The 25,195-nt window shown below is 39.6% G+C and overlaps 1 protein-coding gene across 3 annotated transcripts in view; it reads right to left on the reverse strand.

The window, feature by feature from the left end:
- LOC121859703 (BTB/POZ domain-containing protein 1-like) overlaps positions 1-25,195 on the reverse strand; it is a 69,703-nt gene that overhangs the window by 10,760 nt on the left and 33,748 nt on the right. For 2 of the 3 annotated variants that reach the window (XM_042356626.1, XM_042356627.1), the window contains 4 exons: positions 6,425-7,151; positions 3,080-3,267; positions 1,532-1,580; positions 564-665 (listed from right to left, as the gene is read on the reverse strand). In XM_042356626.1, the coding sequence (XP_042212560.1) occupies positions 564-665; positions 1,532-1,580; positions 3,080-3,267; positions 6,425-6,574 (489 nt within the window). In that variant the 5' untranslated portion in view covers positions 6,575-7,151. Of the gene's footprint in view, positions 1-563; positions 666-1,531; positions 1,581-3,079; positions 3,268-6,424; positions 7,152-23,889; positions 23,986-25,195 lie in introns of those variants that run through there. The other variant, XM_042356625.1, reaches the window with a different exon arrangement.

Consider the following 25,195-nt stretch of genomic DNA (forward strand, 5'->3'; position numbering starts at 1 on the left):
AATAATAATAAATCATAAAAACAGAAAATAACAAGTCGAAAAATTATAATTGATAAACAAGATAAGGATAATTTTGTCTTCTAATTTCACATATACAGCAAGAGGGTTTATGCACAACTTTTGAAGCGATACCAGGAGTCTAAAGCGGCTTCATTTACATTACACCAGCTTCCCTTCCGCCTTGTGTTGGTGGTGTATATATATAACCCCTCTCCCCCCTCCCCTCCCCTCTCCCCTACCCCCACTAGTATTTTATCCCAGACACCATGAAAACATCCATCATGCTCCCCTTCCCCCCACTAATCCCTTTGCGCCATTAGTCATAACAAAACTTGTATTTGAAACTCCTCCTCTGCGGCTCATAACAGATTGTTGGGCCCGTGTGTGTGTGTTTGTGTGTGTGTGTGTGTGTGTGTGTGTGTGTGTGTGTGTGTGTGTGTGTGTCCACCATGTAAACTTTCCTCACTATATTCAGTGGTGTTTTTTGTCGCCTCTCTCTCCCTTTTAGCTAAACCTTCTTTCCTATTCCCTGTTGGATCCTTCCCCACCTAAATGGTCCTTACCCTCTTGCAAAGGCTCTGCAGGGAGTCGTTATCGGCGAACAGATGGACCAGGTACTTGTAAATCTTGAGTACATTGTTGCGTTTCACTACAGTTTGGAGATACTGAAAAGAAATCGACCCAGATGGGTGTTATTTTCATATCTGTAGAATGTTATTGTTTTTGTTTTTTGTTCTCTGCTAGTAAAGGGATTTCTATGGTTTCCTTAGACTGTGATAAGATATTGTGACTTTCTTTATAGATGTTTCATTACTTACATATAAAAAAACTGGAGGAATTTGTGAGTGACATCTGTAATGGTAATCGTATATGTTAGCTGCGGCAGGTTGACTTAAGAATCTATGCTAGACTTACTGTGCAGAAAAGCTGTTCTCTCTCTGAAGAAAACTCCTGTCAAACTTGATGTTATTCAACGACTTGAAGAATTTCATCTTAGCTATAATATCATGATCATCAATAAGAATAATTAGACATTTAAGTTTTCATGTAACTATAGTAAGTATGTTAACACACATTATATAAAACAGCATTATATTGGTTTCCGTTACGTTATCAGATACCAGCAAGGAAATTTGTCCTGCAATAAACTTACAAGATGAAGTAACATCTCAGATCAGTAAATTAACGTACGAACAACCAAACAGCCCAATAAAGCCGTGAACTGCCTCATTATTTAAACAACTAAGTAAACCTTTATCTCTGCACGACCTTTTACATGCTAATTCTGCCATCGTGGCTTGTGGTAAAACACCCCCCCCCCCCGCTGCCTATACTATAGTAGGAACAATTTGTCGGGTCTTCTCCGTTAATGGCTTCATGCTGCGTTGTGATTAAGAAAGCTTGCGTGAGGGCGGAGCAGTGATTGTCCCTCACTAAAGGTTTACACAGCGTAATTTGTGGGGTCCTTACTCAGGCTAATTGAGCTGTAGACTTCACCTCACCCTGGGTAGAATTTTTAAGCCTTACTCACCTTAATGGAGGTGTCGTATGCACTGGCCACCATGTATTTGTCAGACAAGCTGTGGAAGATAGAAGAAGAACGTGAGAGCGTGTGAGAGAGAGAGAGAGGGAGAAGAGAATACAGTTGTAATCAGTTTTCAGAGGGAGAGAGAGAGAGAGTAATCAAGTTTCAGGAGAGAGAAAAAAAACAAATGAAATTGAGAAAGAGAAAAACTAGAGAGAGGGAGATAGAAGGATAATCACAGTCGATTTTGGGGCGCGTAAATTTGACTTGAGTGAAGAGAAGAGAATAATGATCTCCCACAACAGCTACACAACCAGCTCCAGTAGCGCTTCCGGGATTCAATATTCTATATTTTACTTCTGCCTCTCTCTTTATAAAAAGTTATAATTGCACTCTAACTTCAAAGGAAGTGGAATTAGCATAAAACACGTCCACACCCGCTGCACCGACAAACTCCTCACAAACTTTTCAAGCGTTTAATTAAAGGACCTGAGTTAAATGTGTCATTCCTTAGGCATGTCTGCTGATCGTCCGTATGTCTGAGAGATGACTACAGGAAACGGCTCAAGATTTGAAATTTTGTTTTATTTAACTTTCTGGCATTTTCCTTTTTGAGTAGAATTCGAATTATTAAAATTTGTCTTGGTAAAATTAGAGCCACAACAATGCCAGTGGTTAAAAGTTATTTTATATTTATTTTAAATAATGTGTGCATGAATTTTATCAGGCAATCTTTTATATTTTTACTTCAATATTGCCCAAAGAATTTTGATGGAAGCAAGAAGTAATTATCTTGTAAGTCTTGTGAAGATTCCTCAGGCCTGACGCTTTTCCTTCAGGTTTAGAGGAAAAGTTTCGAGGCATAAACCCGCGGGCCAAGTTTTAACGTGGTGTTTGGGAGATGAATCAGCCTGACGGACATTATCATGTACCGTCCTCCTCTCCCACACCAATTATACTTAATTGCTCAAATTCTTAATCGTGCGTGCTGTTACAGCCTGCTGGCCTTAAGTGTCGCTAACAACTTTGTGGAATGTCCAATAATGTTGCTGTTACTGAGGGTTACGACCACATATGTGTTACCACCTTTAAAAGATAAGATAGTCTTTGAGTACTTATTATAGAGTTAAAAACCTGGTGTTTAGCGTTATCTCCTGCTGTATGTGTGTGTGTGTGTGTAATAATAATAATAATAATAATAATAATAAACGGTTTATTAATAGAGTTGCAGCCGGTGGCTGAAAATATACAGACTTACATTTGATTTAGACATAATGATATAATATGCATTGAATACATTTACAGGGCTGTACAGTACATAAATCAGGAGTTGTTTATGTGTGTGTGTGTGTGTGTGTATGTGTGTGTGTGTATGTGTGTGTGTGTGTGTGTGTGTAGGTTACACATAAAAGTCTTGCTGATTTCACAGAACGGTAGTCTAATTACTGAAAACATTGTGAATCAAAGCCTATATGTACAAAATATCTTTTGGCAAATAATTTACAATGATCCATTGGCGGATACTCAACAAAGCTTGTCCAGCACTTCCCCTACCTCAGAATCTGCAGCGCCAGGTCAATGCCATCAATCTCGTGCTTGTCGGAGTAGATATGGCTGAGAAGCCAGTGGAATGCCCAGGGAGAGTCGTCCTTGAGGGGCAGCACGCCTCTTTTGCTGGCCGGGTTGAGGAGGAGCAGGTCCTCAAACACCGGACTCCTCATAGCCAAGATCAGACTGTGGGCCTGAGGAGGATACCTGTCAGGTGATCATGTGTGTATGTGAAAGAAACACACACACACACACACACACACACACACACACGCACGCAAACACACACACAGACACACACACCTGCCTACCTCCTCTTAGAGTCTCTTGCATGTGAAACTTTTGATCTATATTTTATCATTATCCTTAAAACTCCATGGTGATTTTTTCCCCAGCCCAAGTTTAATATTCATATAACAGGTTAAGCATCTTTCTCTCGCTCAAAAAGTTGAATGGAATTTTAAATCAATCCCTGTTTAATTTCTACCAGAGCACATAAGCCCAAACAAACACGGGGGAAGATTATGCTTGCATTATCCGATTTTTGCCACTCGCCCAGCAGAGAAAATATTGACCCTTATGATAGCAACCGGCAAGGCCAAAAATTTCTTGTTTTTAATACGCAAATCTTGAAGAAAAAATAATAAGTGCGTCTTTCATAGTTTTTGGTGCAACTTAAATCGGTGTTTACAAATTTGGAAATGTCGTCTGCCTGTAATTCTGGAATTTGAGTTTAACTTGTTGGTTAAGTGACTCTGATAATGTAATATATTTTTGTTTTTTCAGGAATTTTATTATTAAGTTTTGTTTCTCTTCATGAGTTCAGTTTCCTTTGATGTTAATGTTTTGATCACCTGATGGTCTGACATATATAGCATGAACGTTTAATTAGTTAAAGACGGTATTTAAACCGTTTGAGGACGAGGGTTTAATCGGGTTAAAGTTTAATACATTTAGGATGATGTTTTAACTATTGTTGGACAATATGTCAGCAGTGAGGAAAATGGTTTAACGGGATGATAATTGAACACCTTTAGGATGATTAATTAATTTCTTAAGGACGATGGTTCAATTCTCTAAGAACATTGGTTTAACAGGATGATGGTTTAACACCTTTAGGATGATTACTGATTTACTTAAGGCTAATGGTTTAATCTTTTGATGGCGATAGTTTAAACCTTCGTTATCAATTGGTTAACGACAGTCACCAGTAGTAACTTTAACCTTTGAATTAATATATCATAAGCATTATATCAACATTTGTTTATAGTAATGAAAACTGTAAATATTCCCTCGTCGCTAATCTCCCCTGGGTAACACGTATTTATTTACCAATGACACTGTTGGTAATATTCTGACAACACAATACCTTCATAACTCTACCTGGTCCTTGTTGGCAGTCTTTATTAAACCTGTACGGTCTTTACATCGTTCTTAGTATCATGTCTTAGAAAAACTTGGTGCGTGAGGAACAATACGACAAGAGTGAGATCTACGTTACAATATTGTTTTGTATAGGTAGACACACAGGCATAACACACACAGCCCAAAAAAAGGAATATGTGTCAAAGGATGAGGGAAAATATACGGAAAAGAGAGACACGGGTGAGAATGTAGCACAAATAATAACGATACAATGTGAACAGAACAAGCGAGGTCATCTGGCTTTTGTGACGTATGAGTTACAAACGTCAGACGAGGAGTAGGTTAGGTATATGCTTTAAGTGTCTTGCCTGATGATATAAGATGCTCTCTCTCTCTCTCTCTGGTCACTTACGTTTTTAAATTAGTGGTGGTGGACATTATATCACAGTGGTGGCGATTACCTTCTAAAATTTTGTATACTGTGTATATATATATATATATATATATATATATATATATATATATATATATATATATATATATATATATACACACATACAATGTGTGTGTGTGTGTGTGTGTGTGTGTGTGTGTAATCATCATTACATTCCCTTTTCATCTCCCCCTCGTCGATATCCTTTTATATCTTGCTGCGATTATTGCCTCCCACCAATTCCCGCTTCGTCACCACACACACACACACACACACGCATCCCTCTCTCTCGCCCTTCCCCTTCCCCTCTCCCTTCCTCCAAATCCCATTTTCGTCTATCTCCCCTTCCTCTCTCCCGTTTCCACTTATCTCCAGAGCAAAATTCTCATTAATTTCTTTTCAACAGCCTTCCTCCTAATCCCTCATCTATCATGTTCTCACTTTTTTCTTCCCCCCTCACACCAAGATCCTCCTCACGCTTTTTCCCGCCTCGCCTCCCTCACTCCCGCCTTTTCTCTTATAAGTTTTTCTCTTGCTCGTTATCTTTTTTTAGTTCCCTGTTTCTCTTTTAAATTTTTTTTTTTTTGTGCTTTTATTATTATCAACCATATTTTACTCTCTCTCTCATTGTCTGTCTGCCTGTCTGTCTGTCTTTTAAAAAAAATATGACATTAATCAGAATTAAATTAACCTTATATAATTGGGATGAAAAGGCTTATAGACATACCTTTTAGTACATCATTATTAAAGCGACCTGATATATATATACAGTATATATATATATATATATATATATATATATATATATATATATATATATATATATATATATAGACAGTATATATAAATATCCTAATTATGTAAATGGTATTATAAAATATTAACCCATCAATTATATCATTATTCATGCTTCACTCGGCTATAGTGATCGCTCAGCGGGGATTATATCACATAACGATACAATCATCTCTCCTGTCCCCGGTTTTCCCCAAACTCACTTCACACCCAGTACCATTTCCCGTCTCTACTGTCAGGAAGTCAGCCCCACTGTTCGTCATGCAAATAGGTGTTTCAGTGAATAATTGGCTCCTCATTATCTGTCATTACAATTTAGAGCGAGTGACCCCCTAGGGTAGATCGTGTATGCATGAGTTTCTTGAGCCAGTTACCGTGTGCTGGCAATACCGTCTAACAACCTGCCCCTCCCCCACCCACCAGTCCTGTTGATTGATGCGTGTGTATTGTCAACACGTATACACAAGCACACCCACGAGTATTTACAAGCGCAGAGACCTGAAGAGCAACATTAACGTAACTATCAATGTTCACACACACACACACACAGCTTCAATACACTGTACCATAAAACTTTAAGCAAGAGAACACAGTAACTAGAAATTCTTAGTTTAGTGTTTTCTCTTTATTGCATTGGTGACTTTTATTCCATTATGAAATATATTTATTCTGATGAACCTTTACAATCTCATACTCAACTAAGGTTAACATTACTTTAGTGTAATAATGTACAGTATTACGGGGCATTGTTAGCTGACCTTGAACTGTTTACCCTCACTGCCAACCACCAAGGTGACGTCAGAATGTGTGCCACTCGCCAGTAGGAAGCCAAGTGCCTGCCCCGTGGAGCGTAGGGAGTCCTGCCACGGGCGGAGGGGCGTGAGTGAGGCTCCTGACTGGGCAGACATGCTGCTGCAGGGGGATTCTTAGGGTAGGAGGGGTTGACAGGAGTGGTGGTGAACTAGGATTAAAAGTTGAGCTGGGTTGGGGTAGAGGGTGGATTAACACGGAACAACATTCTTCCTTTTTGGACTGGTGGCTGTGGTGGGGGTAGAATGGAAGAAGAATAGGGGGGGGAGAAGAATATTGGGTAGGGTCACTGGTGGATAAAAGTAGCGTGACAAGCAATGGTAAAGTGGAGGTGGTGGTGGTAGGCTTCTTTCACAGTGTGTCGTATAGAGAGAGGTGATGGGGTGAAGGCGACCGGCTCTTTGGTTGAATGGTCTAGTAACACGACACGGTCTCTTGACTGACTGGACAGGTGGAGGTCTTCCTGATCGGTCGATTGACTTTTTGACTTTGTAGGCGAATGTTTGACTGGGATGTTGCTTAGCTGGGTATTGTTCGAGCGATTTATTTCAGCAGCTAAATGACTGACTGTTTGACACAGACTGTTTTGGCTGTTTTTTACTGAGTCCAGACTGACTATTTGCTGCAGTCTAACTGGGCGGGTACCTGTGGCTGCTTTGGCTTATGGCTACCAGTCTGAAAAGAGAATAGACATTAGACAAAATATATAATTGAATGTGTATGATACGTAGAATAGTACTAATATGTGTAGCTATAAAGATATACAGTATATAACAAGAAAATAATGAAACTAATTATAATGTTTTTGATCCATAATCTTAGATGTGATGAAGGCAGTTTTAATCAACAGTAATGGAGGCTGTCAGTGAAAAGGTTGACTGTAACGGAGACATGTTCAAGTAGTAGAACTTGAAGTATATTCAAAGGACGGGCAGAAGGATGACTCAGACATATAATGGTGGTCGTAAAGATATGTTACGACCCCAGTGCCTGTGACAAATTAAATAGAGGTAATTGAGTCCGACCTTCCGAGCCGTGCCTTGAAATGATAAAATCAACACGTGTCTCCAGGTGCATCTCTCTCTCTCTCTCTCTCTCTCTCTCTCTCAAAGCAGTAACCAGGAGTCACCATCAAGAGCACCAAACTCTTCCCCACAATAACCTGCACCGTCTGTCTCCCATACCAAATAACACCTCCCCCCCCCCCATTCCTCCACTTCATTTACACCATTCTCTCATTATCTCTATTCGCTTCTTTATTGACTACATTTCCTGACTTCCTCCTCCGCTTCTTCTATTCTTCGTACGACGTTCTCACACATTTACTCCAGTGTTGTTGAGGTACAGTTTTTGTTTGTAAGTTTTATTCATCTACCTTCTGTTACTCTACGTTATTTATTGAAGCTCGTTATTGTTATTCTTAGCTACACTCTTCCTTCCTTCCTTCCTTCCTTCCTCAGCCACAGACCTTTCCTCTATGAGTCTATGTCAAACTTTCCCTTCATCGTTCCCTCCCTCAGCCATCCTTATACATATTTAAACAACAAATAAAAACCACAAGCTGTCAACACCCCTACCTCCCTCCTCCACCGTAGCTCTACAGCCCTAAGGCCCTACACCCGGCCCTACACCCGGCCCTACACCCGGCCCTACACCTCTAAGGCCCTACACCCGGCCCTATACCTCTAAGGCCCTACACCCGGCTCTACGCACACGGAGAGATACGTTATCTTTTCTGAGTCCCTGAATTATATATGAAGATGGAGCAGAGTTGATTTTTTTGGAGAGTGTCAGGCATTATTTAACGCCCCAACTTATAATTACTTTGGATAGCTGGTTACAAAGGCCCTCTTTTAGTAGCCTTTTCATGTGTTTTTTTTTATGAGTTGGCTTCTTGATCGCGGTCGTCTGTGTAATAGCATACGTGTTTAAGAGGCAAGTGTGAATACCCCTTTACGCACGCCTACTTATTCAGAAATGCCTTAAATTTGAAATATGTATAAATGAGCTAGTACATCACGCACGCACGCACTCACGCACGCACTCTCGCACGCACGTACACACACACACACACACACACACACATACACACACGTGCGAAATGGTTTGACTGTGTTTTATTGGCCTGATCATATAAATTAATCTTTATATTGTATAATACCACAGTTTAATTTAAATATCTATATTGTGTTCACTTACGGTGTGTTAAGTAAAATTTCTCTTATATTTGTAAATACAATCATTACGACCTATTTTCCTTTATTCGAATCAATGAAATACTGAAATGTAAATAATGCGCGTTACCAGAATATTTCATCACTGACGTATCACAGCGTTTGACCTTTCCAGTTCGTGTTCCTCATCTAGTCAGACGTGTTTCACCGAGAGGTTGTCACACCTTAATGAGTCGTATGGTTAAATGAATCATGTGTGTCATTAAAACGTATCTATTTAAATTTAATGCGATAAGGAAAATATAACATTCTATCAGCACTTACAGTTTGTAAATGTTTTATTTTAAGTTTTTAAATGATATAAAATGTAATCAGCCGTGATATAATGATTTTCTGTCTGGCACACGTTTGAGTGAGTCGAAGTATAATGTTGACGAAATTAATATTTTTGAAGGAGTTTGTATTCCACTTTATCATGAACGGTGAGTGTACAGATCATCTGTGTTCTGCTGCCGTGTTAGAACACCAGGTCAGTGTTTATGTAACCGGAAGAGACATTGTAAATGTTGTTCACATCATATCAAAGATATGTATATAAATATGCTACGGTTTTTTGCGAAATCGGCTACTTTGCAAAATTCCCGGCATGCATATTGGTAATTTGGCGAAATAACTTACAAACAAACTAACCCAAGTTAAAAAAAAGAACAGGACCACTTAACTTGTATCGGTCTACACGAGCCATCCTAACCTAACCTAACCTAACCTCTCACTTAACCTAACCATAAGGTTAGGTTAGTTTAGGTTGTCTGTTTGTTAAGTTATTTCGCAAAATTACCAATATGCATGCCGGGAATTTTGCAAAATAACAGATTCCGTAAAGAAAATCGTAACATATATACATCATAATGCTTTACTTCTCGAAGGACAAGCTTATTGCTGCTATTCATCGTTAAGATTTATATAATTTCCTCTGTTGTATCGTGTTCATTCAATTACACCTACACATAGGCATTTAACAGTTTAATTTCAACTTAATCCTTCACTAACTTTAGGCGGTAATTGTCTATTAATTACCTGGAATAGTTACAGCAATTTAGATGGAAAGTGATTCACTTGTATTATAATCACCTCCGAATCTGGTTTGTGACTCAACTTCGCCTTGTTTAAAACTTTTATTCCCGGGTTAATAGCATGTCATTAGTCTCGTTCTGATTCGCGCCGTGTTCAGAACCCGCGTTAAAGCTGCGTCGCATTCGGAACGTTTATTGAACCCTGAGGCTATTCTGAAACCCAGTTCATGGATGCCTGATCATTATATGAACAGCAAAATATGTTCTGAAATTGGAATAAATGTGAGGTTTGGTGTGCAAGTGTATTTGGTTCTGACGTATTTTTCGCTTTGTATTCAACTCGAAAAAGGCTTCAAAAGTCAAAGGGAATTGGATGGTGCTCCGGACTGTGGTGAAGTAGGAGGATATTCTGAATTTACGTCGAAATTAGTGAATTACAATAACATATAGTCGTGACGAGAGATTCAAACTAATACAGAACTCAGACTTATACACAACTGCAACTTGATCTTGTCTGTGAATAGAATGATTGTCAAAGGCTTCTCTACTCACCGAGATATGTATGATAATGCTTAGTGTGATGTACTTATTAGTAATATACGTATAGATTATTAGAGTTTTATGTATATATTAAAGATCCACAATGGTGACGTTGAGAAGATATATCGTGATAAAAACTCAGTGTTTCGTTTTTCCAATCTCTATTGCTTGGTTTGCTGGCTGTTTTCAGACTCTTGCGCTTCTTCCTCACAAAGCATATGCTATCTATGTCCAGCCTAGGTTGTGTTTTCTTTAATTTTTGTTATCTCTGCAAAAGTTCATTTTCCATCAACAGTAATAGTGAGCAGAATGAGAGTTTACTAGTGAAGCTACACCCAGTCTTAACCCTCACGTGTCAGTGTAACATATGCTAAGGTTTAACATTACCACTTTAATGAATTTTGTGATTTGTGTTGCCTTAGTCAATAGTAAATACGAAAAACCGAAGTGAATTGTTATTTATGTTCTTTAGAATTTCCTTTTAGCAAAACTTGTTCCACCCAACACCAGTATTCTGGGAACTCTGCCTCTGAAAGATTGCCATATGTGATATAACCTCCATCAGTTAGAGTCGTCCTTCTACCGATATCTTCAGTCTTTGTTAAGGTGGCGCCTCGGTGAATGAATTAGACAACGATCTCTCCCTGTGCTCTTATCTGTCAAGAAACATGTAATAATGTATCTCGGTGCGACCAGTGACTTTCAACACCGTTCTCTAACTCTTTATTTCTGCACTAGAGAACAATATTGTGAAATTAACAGAGAAATCCCCGTGTTCAACAACTAGTGAGCTGTCATAGTAGAGGTCCAGCGTGGAGACAGGGACAGTTAACATGAGGTGTAAACTTAAGTAGGTGCTGTATAGGTTAAGTGGTCAAAGACTTAGGTTAAATATTTGTTAATGCCATCGACAGTAATAACGACTACGGTTACAACGACTAAAACTATTACAAGAACAACTACAATGTCTGCCTTGATTACGACGTGATTGATGATAACAATTACAGCGACTCTGGGGCTTATGAAACACACACACACACACACACACACACACACACACACACAAACAAACAAACACAGCTTCAGGGTGGGGATGAAGCTCGTCAGTATAATCCCACTCTGAATAGCTCTTCCTTTTTGTGCTATTACAACCGGGCGCTTCAGAGAGCATACTGAAGGGTTGTTTTTCCTGTGTCTGCCGGGAGTCAGGGGAGGGGGGAAAACATACGTATTCCCTGCACAGGATAATTTAATTTCATATCAAGGTAGAGCCTGTGTATACCTCAGGCATCAAAACACGATAACAACTTATCAAAGAGAAGCGATCTCGAAATTTTTTTTAATCATTATATTGTACTGGAGTTTGAGGACAGTGAGCGTTTGTATGTATGTAAAGAGATACACACACACACACACACACACACACACACACACACACACACACACACAACACACACACACACACACACACACGCACACACACACACACCAAATTTATTTCTGTAGCAGTTTGTCGCCGCGTGGTTGATTCGTGTCGACACAAACGGGGGAAAAAATATGTTTGTCGACACTAACAGCTGTACAGTACGTCGGAAACTCTGGGCGTAAATTTAGTCGTATATGGACAGGTGCCGCTGTCATGACTAACTGCCCCCCTCTCTCTCCCCCTCTCCCTCTCCTCCCGTATTTATCTTCTGTTAATACTGTATGAGACGCAACATAATCGGTATCTGATGCTCCCCCCCCCCTTCCGATTATGGTATTGCCTATGTAGTGAATCAAGACAAAAACAAATTAATTCTAGTTGAAGTAACATAACAACTGCTGGATTACCGTAGAGGGATAAACGAGTAAAGAGGAGGCAGTGAAGAAATAAATAATTATATTAAGAATGTGGTAAAATATTCAACTTTATTTCGTGTATGTTGTGTTGCGATGATTAAACAATGATTATTTTACGTTTAATAATATGTTGTGTATGTATGTATGTATGTATGTATGTATGTATGTATGAATGTATGTATGTATGTAGTTTAATATCAATTTGGATTGATTGACTCTGAACCATTCTGGATTCCTACTTTTTTTTCAATTACTATAATGGTAATGAAATGTAGGTCACTGCAGCTGTTTGTGAACTGAATAACCAAATCTCATGTATTCATGAGGTAAGCCACGCCACTACCAGGGATCTACACCATAAATATTTAACATCCATAAAAAACTTAAATTCAATATTAAGCTTTTGCAATAAATTAATTTACTCATGGTAATTACCCTCTTAAAATGTTACAGCATGTGAACCCCTCCCGGAGAGACCTACTTGCACTGTCTACCTGAGAAGGCTACGTCCCTGGGGTTTTGCCTTTAAAAATAAAATGTTTTCTGTAGTAACATTTCTGATTAGCAACTCCTTTAGTGCGTTTACTTTCATCTCTAAATATTTGCCATTGTTTTGATTATTACGAGTAATTGTTTCTTTTAATATAACTTAGCCTTAAATCTCTCCCATAATAAACTTTTTTCCTTACTGGCTATTTTAAGTTTAACATGAGGAATGGTTTCAGTTTCTTGGTTCTTCTCACAACACTATGAGCCATATTATAAAAGAAGACTCACCGGTACACTACAAGTATCTCAGTTGGTTCTTCATCTCATTAACGACTTCGAGTTAGCAATTGTAATGGAAAAATTTGAATTTATTTTTAAAAGTTAAACGACAGAAGACACAGTACAGTAACGTTTTAAGTGTTCGTAAATAAATGTATCTTAGCTTATACTCGTGTCTGTTCAACCAGTCGACGTTGTATTTAATTAGCCTTTGTTGTTGGTCTCTGTCTGCTGTATAACTGTTTATGCTGTGTATGTTCCTTTGCTTTGTCTCAGCTTCTGTTATTTTCAGTCTATTGTCTGTTGCATTTGTGTTGTGTGTCTCTCTGCCGTTCCTCTGCCTCTGCTGTGTGTGTGTCTCTGCCGTTCCTCTGCCTCTGCTGTGTGTGTCTCTGCCGTTCCTCTGCCTCTGCTGTGTGTGTCTCTGCCGTTCCTCTGCCTCTGCTGTGTGTCTCAATATCTGTTGTTTCTCTCGACTTCAGTCTTCCTCTCTCTAACCTCTCCCTCTCATCCTTCACTTTCTTCTCCTCCCCCTCCCCCCGTACAGGCAGTAAGTACAGGCATCACTTGTACTATGGAGCGGTGGGTGTTGTCATCTTCGCTATTGTCGTGTGGTTATATCTGTCTCTGATCTATTTAAAATTGACAATATTATTTAAAGTTCATATATTTTCGGAAGGTGAAAATAGCAAACCAATAATTCGTGTGAGGAGGGAGCGAGTAACGTTCTGGGGGACGAAAGTTATAGCGGGGCCGCCATTCCTCAGGATATTAAAATCTCGTTCTCAAAAGTTTAGCTCCAGAGGCCAGACTGGCTGGTGATGAAAAATTATCACGCGATGATGAACAGTTTCCATGCGTTCCAGGCGAGCTTGTAGCCCCAAGCTTTCCAGAAACCGTAAATATAAGCTTTCCCGTTTAGAAGTACTTGACAGTACTTGTAATCGCAAAGCTTTCCAGGAGAACTTGTAATCTTGCTGCTCTTAAGGAGATACTATAATAATCACACTTGTTGTTGAATAATGTTCATTCTAGCTTTCTCGGGAGAACTTATGAAGTTTCACACACCAACAAACCGTGTTATTCTCACGCTTCCCAAGAGATGTCGTTGCCTTCGTTTCTTCAAGAATAACCAGATGACTTCATGTCGTGTAAATCCCTTGTTAGCAGTGATGGTTTTACATTTCTTACATATGGTGTAGACCCCAGGAGTTCCTACAAGACTTAGGTTTTGTTTATCATTTGTTTCACTTAAAATCTTCGAGCAAATACGATTCAGTTAGATCCAGGAAAGTCAGTAAGGTTTAGTGTGGCCGAGGTGACAATCAGACAACGAACCGAGTTGTAGTAAGATGTGAGGTGGAGATTTGCTGCGTGTCTGTTGGAATTTAAAAATAGTAGTAGTTGTGTTATTTGCTGTTGGGGTAGTAGTAGTAACATCAATAGTAAGAGTGCGGGAGAACCCAAGTTTGAGCATCAGTTCACGGGTAATTTGAAAGACAGAAACACAAGAATGATGACAGTAAAGAGAGAGGAGACACAACTTTACAGCCGACAGTTAGCGGGCCAAAGTAGTGGGCGTGCTAAGCAATGATCCTGTCGAATTTGTCGTAAAGCAGGTGTGGAAATGACTAAACTTTCTTAACGTGCGTCACAAAGACCCATAAAGCTTAAAACTGCTTTGAAGATGACATGAAGTTTTCAAAACATCACATTTATATCATGAAGCTTGAGAATTATAATGAGTTTGGAAGTTTATTCATTGTACATTATAGTTATTTTCGTCAAACAACTTTATATTCATTCAGGTCTTTCGTAAACTTTAGTGATCATTAGTAGAGTTTGGAGTCATTTATACATTAAGGGATATACAGGTATCTTGATTGTTGTGCGTCATATACAATGTAAAAAGTTCGGATAAGTTTAGTTAAATTTGTTATGTTATCCGTTATAGTAGCCTCGTTCTTCATATATGTTGTCCTTCATGATATAGGATTTTTTCGTCCTGTCAAGATACGAAAAAGGAGAAAATTAACGAAAATTTAAAGAAACAAATCTGTATTCTAACATAAGAGTTCTGGTTCCCTGTGAGTCAGGCTCACTTGGACGTCGTGTGGCACAACACTTAAATGTCTGCCGAGTGGCTCATAAGTGCAGGTACACACACACACACAGTGAGTGGCTTTGTTTGTTTTTGTGTTCATAAATGTTTCTGTTGGTGCTACACTTTTAATGCCTCAGGCTCGCGTTCTCAGGTGGACCAGGTATTCTGATATATATATATATATATATATATATATATATATATATATATATATATATATATATATATATATATATATATATATATATATATATATATCCTCGACCATTGATACAGTATCGAGTAACCTAAATTACCTTCTTCCCAGTTTAGACGTCCATCATATACATTGTGTGTGATTTAAAAGAAATATATACACTTTAGAAAGGAAATTTTTCAAATAAATTCTTTATTTGTTATCAAACCAAATAGTGAGAGGTGTGCTATTTACTGTGGTGAGAAGGAGGTGAAGTTACTTAAGTATCCTAGACGCCAGCGTTTGCAGGAAATATAAATGAAGAGAAAAGAGACAACATGAAACAGTCTGGAAATCGAGAGGAAAGAGAAACACGAGAAAAAGATCGACAAAATCACAATGGAGAGAATAAAAGAAACTGTGTGAGAGAACAAAGCCACACAGGTGAGGGAGGGAGGGAGCAGGTGGTGGTAGAGTCAGAGGTCCGTCAAACACATCAAGATTTATAGACGCCAGCTGGCTCTGATCACCAGCTCCCGAGGAAATGGATGTGCCAATTCTTCACCCTAATTAGATTTTAGAGTAAGGGAAATTTCCACTTTCTCCGTGTGTGTGTGATGACTTGGAGGAGGAGGAGGAGGGATGGTAGATGAGCCTTGCAGGTAGTCTGGTAGTGTGTGTTTATGCTTCCTCACCTAACCTAACCAAACCTAACCTAATATATTTTAGTTTTAGTTTTTCTTTACTATAATACAAATAACACATGTGGGTTATTATTGTGGTTTTAAGATTCGATGGAGAAGCTTTGGTGTTTTGTGTTCATTTCACGGTGTAAGTCTTACCTGTTGGATACTAAGTCTCGTGCATGTATCAGGGCATACCTGTGTGTGTGTGTGTGTGTGTGTGTGTGTGTGTGTGTGTGTGTGTGTGTGTCGCAAATTCAGCGATAGTAAATATATAAAATAATTAACTACTGCATTTAGTCTACTAGTTAGGACAATGATGAAGCATTTGCAAGGGACAGTATTAGATTATGCAATTAATGTTACTGTTAAGCGTAGCGTGTGATGGCCTGACGTTGTGTGTGTGTGTGTGTGTTTGTCTATCGCTGTGTCCTTATTCAGTATTTAGTGCTTTTGTTGAGCCTTATATGCAATTACACACACACACACACACACACACACACTCAGACAATCTCTAAAAGAAACATATACCTTGAGCTTAATACAAATATGTTAAAACTAATTAAACCAAATTAATATAAATTCATTTTATTTCGTCGCAAAAGTAATCATTTAAAATTTATGAAAATATCAATTACAAATATTTGCATAAGTTTGTATTTTTTTCGTTTCGTTTTTGCTAAAATTTAAATGCATAAATTTAGTTTTCAATTCGGCAAAACTATTCACTAAGCACTCGACTTGAAAGAGATATAATTAAAATTGATAGATAAACAGTTTTATCGGTAGCTTGGAATATCGGCTCCGGCGTCCATGATGTTGCCGATGAAATTAGCTCCGATATTAAAAACGCTTTGGGTTAATGTGTTCTGAAATAGTTAATCTACCCCCAGGAAGAGTTTAATTAATATTTGTGAAATATTAGGTACTGATAATGCAGTAATAATTATTGGTGTGGTTTTGATCAACTTTGGTAAATTATTATTCCTCAGTTGTCTTTATAACGTTATACTGTGGCTTCATTTAACTGTTTCTTTCATTTAAGTTTGTATTATTATATTCCTAAGTACAGGTGTGTCAGTATGTTATTGTTAAAAATATTTGAATGATTTCGTATAAAGAGAATTTATTGAAGTTACCTGTGGATATTTCTTTAGAGCTTCTTCTCCTCCTTCTCCCCATTCCTCAGTAACCCTCCTCTCCTTCAGGCCACCCACGACCACCACCTCCTCCCGTGGCCGTTTTCGAGTGGCCCTGAATATTTCATCCTGGCCTACCCTGTAGTGTTGACACCGGTAATCGATTTATTTTGCCTCCTCCCTTGCTGTTTGTCAGGTCTTCCTCCTCGTCGGCCCACACAAGACGTGAGACTGGTGTTTACCGAGGGACTTTTCTGTCAACATATATGTTTGGGTAATGTTATTGACTCTGGATCTCAGTAATAGTGAAGGTGTGTTATTTTTAGAAGCAGTTTTACCTCTGCCTCTGAGTTGGCTATTTTTTCGGGACATTGATGACTGTAAATAATAATAAGCCTTACCTCAGATGTAACCCCTGTGTACTTTATTTAAATATTTACATTTTTCATTTGAACTCTTGAAGACAGCGATACTTGACTATAACGTACACCAGGTTGTATAAACACTGTGAGTCAAGGAGAAAGAATTTGTATAAAAAAGATCACTGCTTATATAGTTTGTTTAATATGGTACTGAAAGAGTTGCTCTGTTTCACGTCGTAGTGTATGAATGATTCGGTATTTACAGCACAGGGCGAGCAGCTTCCATCGCCGTAAACAGCCACCACAACTAGGAATAAAAGCTGATTTTTTTTATGTATCATGTGACCTCTTGGATACTCAGGAAAGGTGATACGTGGTCATAATAAGGTCAGGCATTTCCATATTGTAGTGGTATAAGAATAATATAATTCCTAAAACGTTTCATGGTATTAAATAACAATAAAGGCCATAAAGTACAGACGGACAAGGAGAGACCCTAGAGACAGACAGACCAAGGGAGAGAGAGAGAGAGAGAGAGAGAGAGAGAGAGAGAGAGAGAGAGAGAGAGAGAGAGAGAGAGACCTACCACACTTGTTACATTTTATCTTGTTATATAGCCTCATCGTGTCACATTAAGACAATAAATCTACCTGGACGCCTCGCTCAATACCTGCCTAATATTTAAAGCCGAGAAGTTGATCAGGGTTGAAAATATACCATAAGAGGTGTACGGTTAACAATTTGCTAAGGATTTTCCTCTTCGTAAAACTTGATAATCGGGAAATATAAGAATAATTTTCACCGTGAAGCGATAACGGATGATTAAGGAATATAATGTAGTTAATCTAGCTTGGACTTAAGTAACACACGATGGACAGTCAAGGAAACAGTGACACTCAAGAACAATAAACTAATGAACTCACTTGGTTCAGGAAAACATGAAATCTAGAAACAGGTCAGTCACACACACACACACACACACACACCTGGTTACGTTACAGATACAATGAGAAAGCGTCTCTCCATTATTTCCCCCTCGCCATTTTGTGGGAAGACTCGAGTATACACTTTATTTCTCGTCCAATTTTCTCTAAGTACCGAAATCCCCTTTTATGCGTAAACTTTACCGGCGCGTATGTCACCAGGGCGCACGGCACTGCTCTCATTGTGGCACTCTCTAGTAGGCCTAGCAGTTTGTGGGCGAGTGATATTGGCACCCTGACCACGGAGCATTGTTCTTGGCGACAGACTGTTGCTGACACTGTAATAAAAGTGTTCAATCTAGATTCCTGCTGACATTGAGACTATGGCAGACTGTTATTGACAGTGTAACAGAGGCTGTCATATGCTGACACATTGACCAAGGCAGACTGTTGCTGACACTATAACCATGGCAGACTTGCCTAGATACTAACCACGACTGACTGTAGTTGCCGTTATAAACATAGCAGCCGGATGTTGCTGACACAATGATGAAGGCAGACTGTTGCAGACACAACGATGAGGGCAGACTGTTGCTGACACAATGATGAAGGCAGACTGTTGCTGACACAACGATGAGGGCAGACTGTTGCTGACACAATGATGAAGGCAGACTGTTGCTGACACAATGATGAAGGCAGACTGTTGCAGACACAACGATGAGGGCAGACTGTTGCTGACACTATAACTATTATTACTTATTGTCACTGCAGCTTTCTGCTTCTAGTAATGATTTTTTTTTATAATTCTAATATCTCCATCCTTAGTACACGGCTCTTAAACATCAGTGTTGACATGATCACACTGCCTATAAGCAACAATGTAATAATGTTGACATGATCACACTGCTCTTAAACAACAGTGTAATAATGTTGACATGATCCCACTGCTCTTAAAACAACCATGACACTTTCATGCTGGTTTAATGATATTACTCATAAAGCGATATTACTCCTAAGTTATCGAGATGGAGTGTTGGCTTTATCCCCCGGCTCATAAAGCAATATTATGCTCTTAAATTACCGGGATATAATGTTGACATAATCTTAATTCTCATGAAACAATCACTGTAAGATACTGTTATGGCAACGTTACTCAGACAGTAATTATTATGGAATGGTTGCTTGATGGAAATCTCTCCCCCCTCTCCCCCCTCACCCCCTCCCCCCACTCCCCCTCATAAAAAAAGGTAGATGCAATATATGTAATGTTCACATGTTTGGTTGGAAACAGATTACGTAATACTTAACAATTAACATCACTTCTCTGCTGTGGTGGAGAATAATACAGTGATATTCAGAAAGCAATTATTATACTTACAACAATACTAATGAAAAACTGCGCTAGAATTCTGAATTGTTTAGTTACAAGTAGAATGTTATCAATGGAAAACGATGCCTTGCGTGGTGGTAAATTATATATATATATATATACAAGTATAAACTTTACGACAAACAGCTTCAGGGTCTCGCTAAATTTGATATTATCTTCCCCATCACTCCCATTGTCACTGTGGTAGTTTCGGCTCCTCTCGCAGGCTAATTGATTGTACCAATAATATATCAGTCATATCGAATTACTACACTATGTGGGGCAATTAAACAAATAATTTAGATGGAGCATTCGGCGAGTATGTCTGCCTGATATACGAGTACATTTGGCATAGTTCATTAACTTTGATTACAGTAATACGACCACGGGGATGTATCGGGTGTGGAGTCATTAGTTACCTCACCAGTCATACACAGCGAGCAGCGTGGTATCATGTTAGATACTGTATTGGACCTGCCAAGGTGTATCATGATTTATTAAACATACCGAATGTTGCAACATTTTTTTTTCAAACGTAATTGACTGCAGGGAGATAGCAGGTGTTGTGATAAAGAAATATATTAAGCTTCGGGAGATATATATCTAATGTTGCGGAGAAATATTGTGTTGTAAAGTATTCACTCGCGTTATGTCTGTGTTACAAGGCACCGAGTGTTGTAATGAACAGATGTCGAGTTTTGCAAAACAATGTATCCAAAGTTGTGATACAGTGTTACACAGCATCTCTTGTGTTGCATGTTGTAGCACTTGTTGCCGCGAGATTGTGTAGGTGAGGTGAGTTCCTTACGAGTAACAACTTGACAACCCCGGGGCAGAAGACAACTGATGTACTGAGAGAAGTTAGTCATAAATATACTTTACTCGAGGAATATTTTATTCCTGAATTATATCAAGTTGTTACTCATGAGAGGTTTATCATGTACTGTGTAGAAGTCTTTTATTTCAAAGAAGTATAATAAGTGTATTGAAATAGGTACAAGCTACACCCTTCGCCCTAACACCTCAGTAAGCACAGTGCGAAGGCATTGAACACACAGCCTCGGTACACAAGGACGAACTGCACTTGACCACTTTCACTTCTCCAACTAAAGTCAGGTACCCATTCACAGTTGGGTGGACTTGGATGCCCGAGGTACGAACCAGCAACCCTTTAGAATAGACACGTGCTGTATTCACACATCACAGCACAATTTGAAGAGTAAATATTTTCGATAGTGTCAGCAGTACACTTAATATACGCTGTAATGTCCTTTTTCTTTTGTCGTTAGGTTTTACCAGATAACGTGTTATTAACATAGACTGAACGTTAGTGTCCGAGGGAGTTTACTTGCCCTGTCTCCCGCACGCCCTCGCTACATTACACGGACCTCTTGAGGATGACGTCCCTATTTGTGGACCAATTTATCAAGTTAGAGTTTATGTCGATTCATTGGACAGCCAATACTGTTTATTTATGAGAAAATCCGAGTTTCAGATTCAACTTAAAGCGGCTGTAAGCAAGTGTTGTTGTTCAGGGTTTTTTTTATAGAAATTATAACTATGATGAAATGACAAGCATAACAACAAACATCTTGTCACTTATGTTTCTTAGGCCAGGTGATGGAAATGAGACTAACCCCCGTTGTGAAAGTTAACTACACTGCAATAGTAAATAAAACTGTGTAATGGATAAACATGACAGCTGAAGCAGTAAGGTCCAGTATATTGTGTTGATCATAAAGTTTTATTACCTTGAAGGACAAACTGGGGATAAACGTCTCTATCATCGCTGGTTTAGCTGAGGTGTTTGTAGTCGATCCCTGCAGGAGTAAACCTCTGAATGATAAAATGGTTTCCCCTTTTACCTGTGTATGTCATCTGTAGGTTGACAATAACCTCAGGTAAAGAGGATAAACTGTTCAGTACTCCGCCAGTAAGCTAAAGACACTGACCACGTCCCATTTAGGAAAAAAAATCATTGTATAATACTTCATGGTAGAGATACTTGGTTCATGACACAACAACACACGTGTACCCACAGCTGACGGCTCACCAGGTTATACTGCTTCTTTGTTCAAGTCATTCATATTCCCCAGAGCTCTAATTAATATTGCTTACGTGAATATATTGCAATACGATACCGCCATGTCATGCTTGGTTTGGTGGTCTGTGTTGAGAGACTTAGGTTAAGATACATTATTGTGTTATCATGTTATTAAGGGGTTATATGTAATAAGCCGGTGGCGCCAGGTGAACAGACAAAGGTGAGTTATAGGGATACCTGTGTGAGATGATATTACCGTGTCTTAATATATGTATATGGAAGTAACGTATCTAACAACATGCATGAAAGTGATGTAACTGGATGTCGTGATGGTGTAATTATGTCACGGTGATGTAACTGGTGTGAGGATGACTGACTGGTGTTTATCATCGCCAGTCAGTGATCCTCGTCAATCAGTTTGTTGTAATGGTTTCCTTCTGCTCCTCTAACCCCTCCACTTTTTCCTTCTCTTCTTCTTTTTATTCTCCTCCTCCTCTTCTTTCTCTCCTCTCCCAACAATCCTCCCCATTCTGTCCTCCAAGTCTTCCTCCTCCTTCTCCTCGCCCCTCCCCCCTCCCCCGCCCTTCTCCTCGTCTTCCCTCTCCCTCCCCCCTCCTCCCCCTCCTCTCCTCTTGGTCAGGCTTCTCTCAGTATTAAAATACATATTAATTCCTTCTCTCACTGTTACCAGATTAAAACTATGATAATATGTTGATTTTCTTTTAATTAATCGGTGACTCTACGTCTTAGTGAACTTGGAAACATTATCTTATTCGTATTAGGGAAGAAGAATCACCCCGTCTCGGTCTGTAGCGAGGAAGGTAAATGAGACTGTATTAATTTATGATCATGACTCGGTGTTGTCTGTCTGTATCTACTGTATATCTCTTTATCTCTCTCTCTCTCTCTCTCTCAGCAGTACCTGAACATACTATCGTGATAAACAATGTGAGGAATGTAAAGTATCATAAGCTTTACACACTTTATACTCCAGTTATTGCTGTTTGCAAATATTTTTCCACTCAATTACGTCTATTGTGTAATTTCCCTTTGAATTTTACTCATTCCAAAGGCTACACATCGACTATTTGAAGGCAATTCAATTTTGCTTAATCACTATTACAATTAGCAGCGTCCAACATCATCACCATCATCATCACCATCATCACCATCAAGGACACCGGGATAGATTCCATGAATTACACCGTCTCCATCACGTCAGTCATCATAGCTAAAGGGAGATCATCGTCATCGTCATCATCATCACAGCTATCATTATCACAACCATTATCCCTACCATCACCACAACAACTACCATCACCACAGTCACTACCACCACCGTCTCTCACAGCCACTACCATCACTACAACCATCATCATCGTCACTAAAAACACTACTGCCCATAACAGTTTTCCTACCACCACCACCACTACTACCACCACTACCACCACCACCACCATCACCGCCACCACTAACGTCACCACCATCACCACCACTACTGCCACCACCAGTACCACAGGCTCCACCACGAGCAGCTCAGCTGATCCCTCACAAAGTGGCCATTCCACCACTGAGGGCGTGACTATGCATTCCGTTCTCGATATCCTGGTGGAGAGGGGATGAGGAGTAGGAGGGGGGTTGAGGGGGAGGAGGAGTATGGAGGGGTGAGGGCAGGAGGAGTAGGGGGAAGAGGGAGGCGGAGGCCAAGAGGAGGGGTAGGAGGAGAGAGAGGGTGAAGGGGCAGGTTAAGGAGGAGGAGGAGGAGTAAGAGAAGAGGGTGGAAGGGGGGAGAGGAGGACGAGGGAGAGGGTAGAGGGAAAGGGAGTAGAGAAGGGTGGAGGGTAAGGAGGGGAGGGATAGTGTGTGTATTAGGGGGGGTGAGCTGGTGGAGGGGGGGGTGCCTGGGATCCGGAAAGGTTGAGATGCAATTCGGCATTACCGGGATCTGACGTTTTAATGGGGTCGATCAGGGCGTGTATTTGCCTAACAAAATGGGGAGTTAACGTAGCATTGGGCGTTAGTGCGAAATCTAATCAACTTTTATTCCTCTTGTGCTGGCAGGAGTATTGGATTTATTTCCTCTCGATGCGGCTGTCCAATACCTTCACACGGCGGCCGGAATAAATCCAATTTTTCACTCCATTATGCACGCCAGCTCTGGTAATCAGCGGGAGATAAGACCTATCAATAGGGCTTTCAGTTCCTCTCGTACATTACCTGAAACCCGACAAAGGTTCTGTGGTCGCCTTTGGTGATCAGAGGCAAGTAATTCCTGGGGCTGGGCACTGAGCCACACTCTACCACCACACACATACACACACTAGCAACTCACTGGTTACGCTTCTGTTATCGTGGACAGGCATAATCTTATCGCTAATACATTGCCAGAAACATCAAGACTATTTTTTTCAGTTATCGTCTAATGTTTTCGTGTTTTTGTCCTCGCCTCTAAAGAAGTCACGAGATATGAACGACAACTCGTGGGGGGAAAGCACAATATAAATAAAGGAGCTACAGGGAACTTTAACTCTATACACGAGAAGATGCCAGAAGAATCTTGCAACTGGATGACCTATTGATAACACAGAGTAAACTAACGGCTCTTGTTCACACAGGTGGAGGATTAGGAGGATGTGTACCACCAGTAATACTCAGTTGACGTGTCACGGGAAACACACTTCCTGACCACCTCTCCAAGCTCACAAAACATTACTTCCGGTAGTGGTGTTTTATTCATTGGTCCAGTATTGTGATATTGGGAACGTGTGTGTGTGTGTGTGTGTGTGTGTGTGTGTGTGTGAGGGTAGGTAAAACGGTGCTTGGATTATAAAACAGATTACCATACAACACACTACATAGGCACTGTCGCTGTACACTCGCCTTCCCCACCAGCCCATCTGTCCACCACCCTGTAACAACCAAGGCCTTGAAGCGCGTGTTCTAGAATTACGAGAGATACTTGTAAAAATGAGTGTGTGTTTGCTGCATATATATAAAGGAAAAAACACGTGTATGATTGCATTCGGTATATGCATATTAATTCGTATGCATCTATTTAAATTATATGTGCCCGTGTACATTAAGAATATATGAATATTCTCTTAGTTGTTCATAGGAAACTAAAACTATTTCCCGGGTGAGGGAGTTATCACGCAGATAACCATCTCGTTTACATTCCAACCCTGAGTCGCTCTATGATACAAGGTTTTGGGATGTTTGTGGGTGTTCTTGATAACCTCGTGTCCGCCTTTCTGATCTGACAAATGGAAGATTTTCCGCGTGAGTTTTTATTCGGTCACTCCTGAGGTTTTTTTTTATATACTACACAAAAGTCACTTCCTGTAATGTGATTTTTTATCTCTTGCCAGAATAATGATATTGTTGTTATTGTTTACTTTTTGATGTAAGTTCTCCTGGGAACATTATTAATTGTCATAAGATACTGTTATTACCCGATGTAGTTAGCAGTTGATTTAAGACAAAAGGTGGAATAATTTTGATAAAGATTTCTAAAGAAGGAGTT

Source organism: Homarus americanus, unplaced genomic scaffold, assembly GCF_018991925.1.
Source record: "Homarus americanus isolate GMGI-L3 unplaced genomic scaffold, GMGI_Hamer_2.0 scaffold27231, whole genome shotgun sequence".
Classification (NCBI taxonomy): domain Eukaryota; kingdom Metazoa; phylum Arthropoda; class Malacostraca; order Decapoda; family Nephropidae; genus Homarus; species Homarus americanus.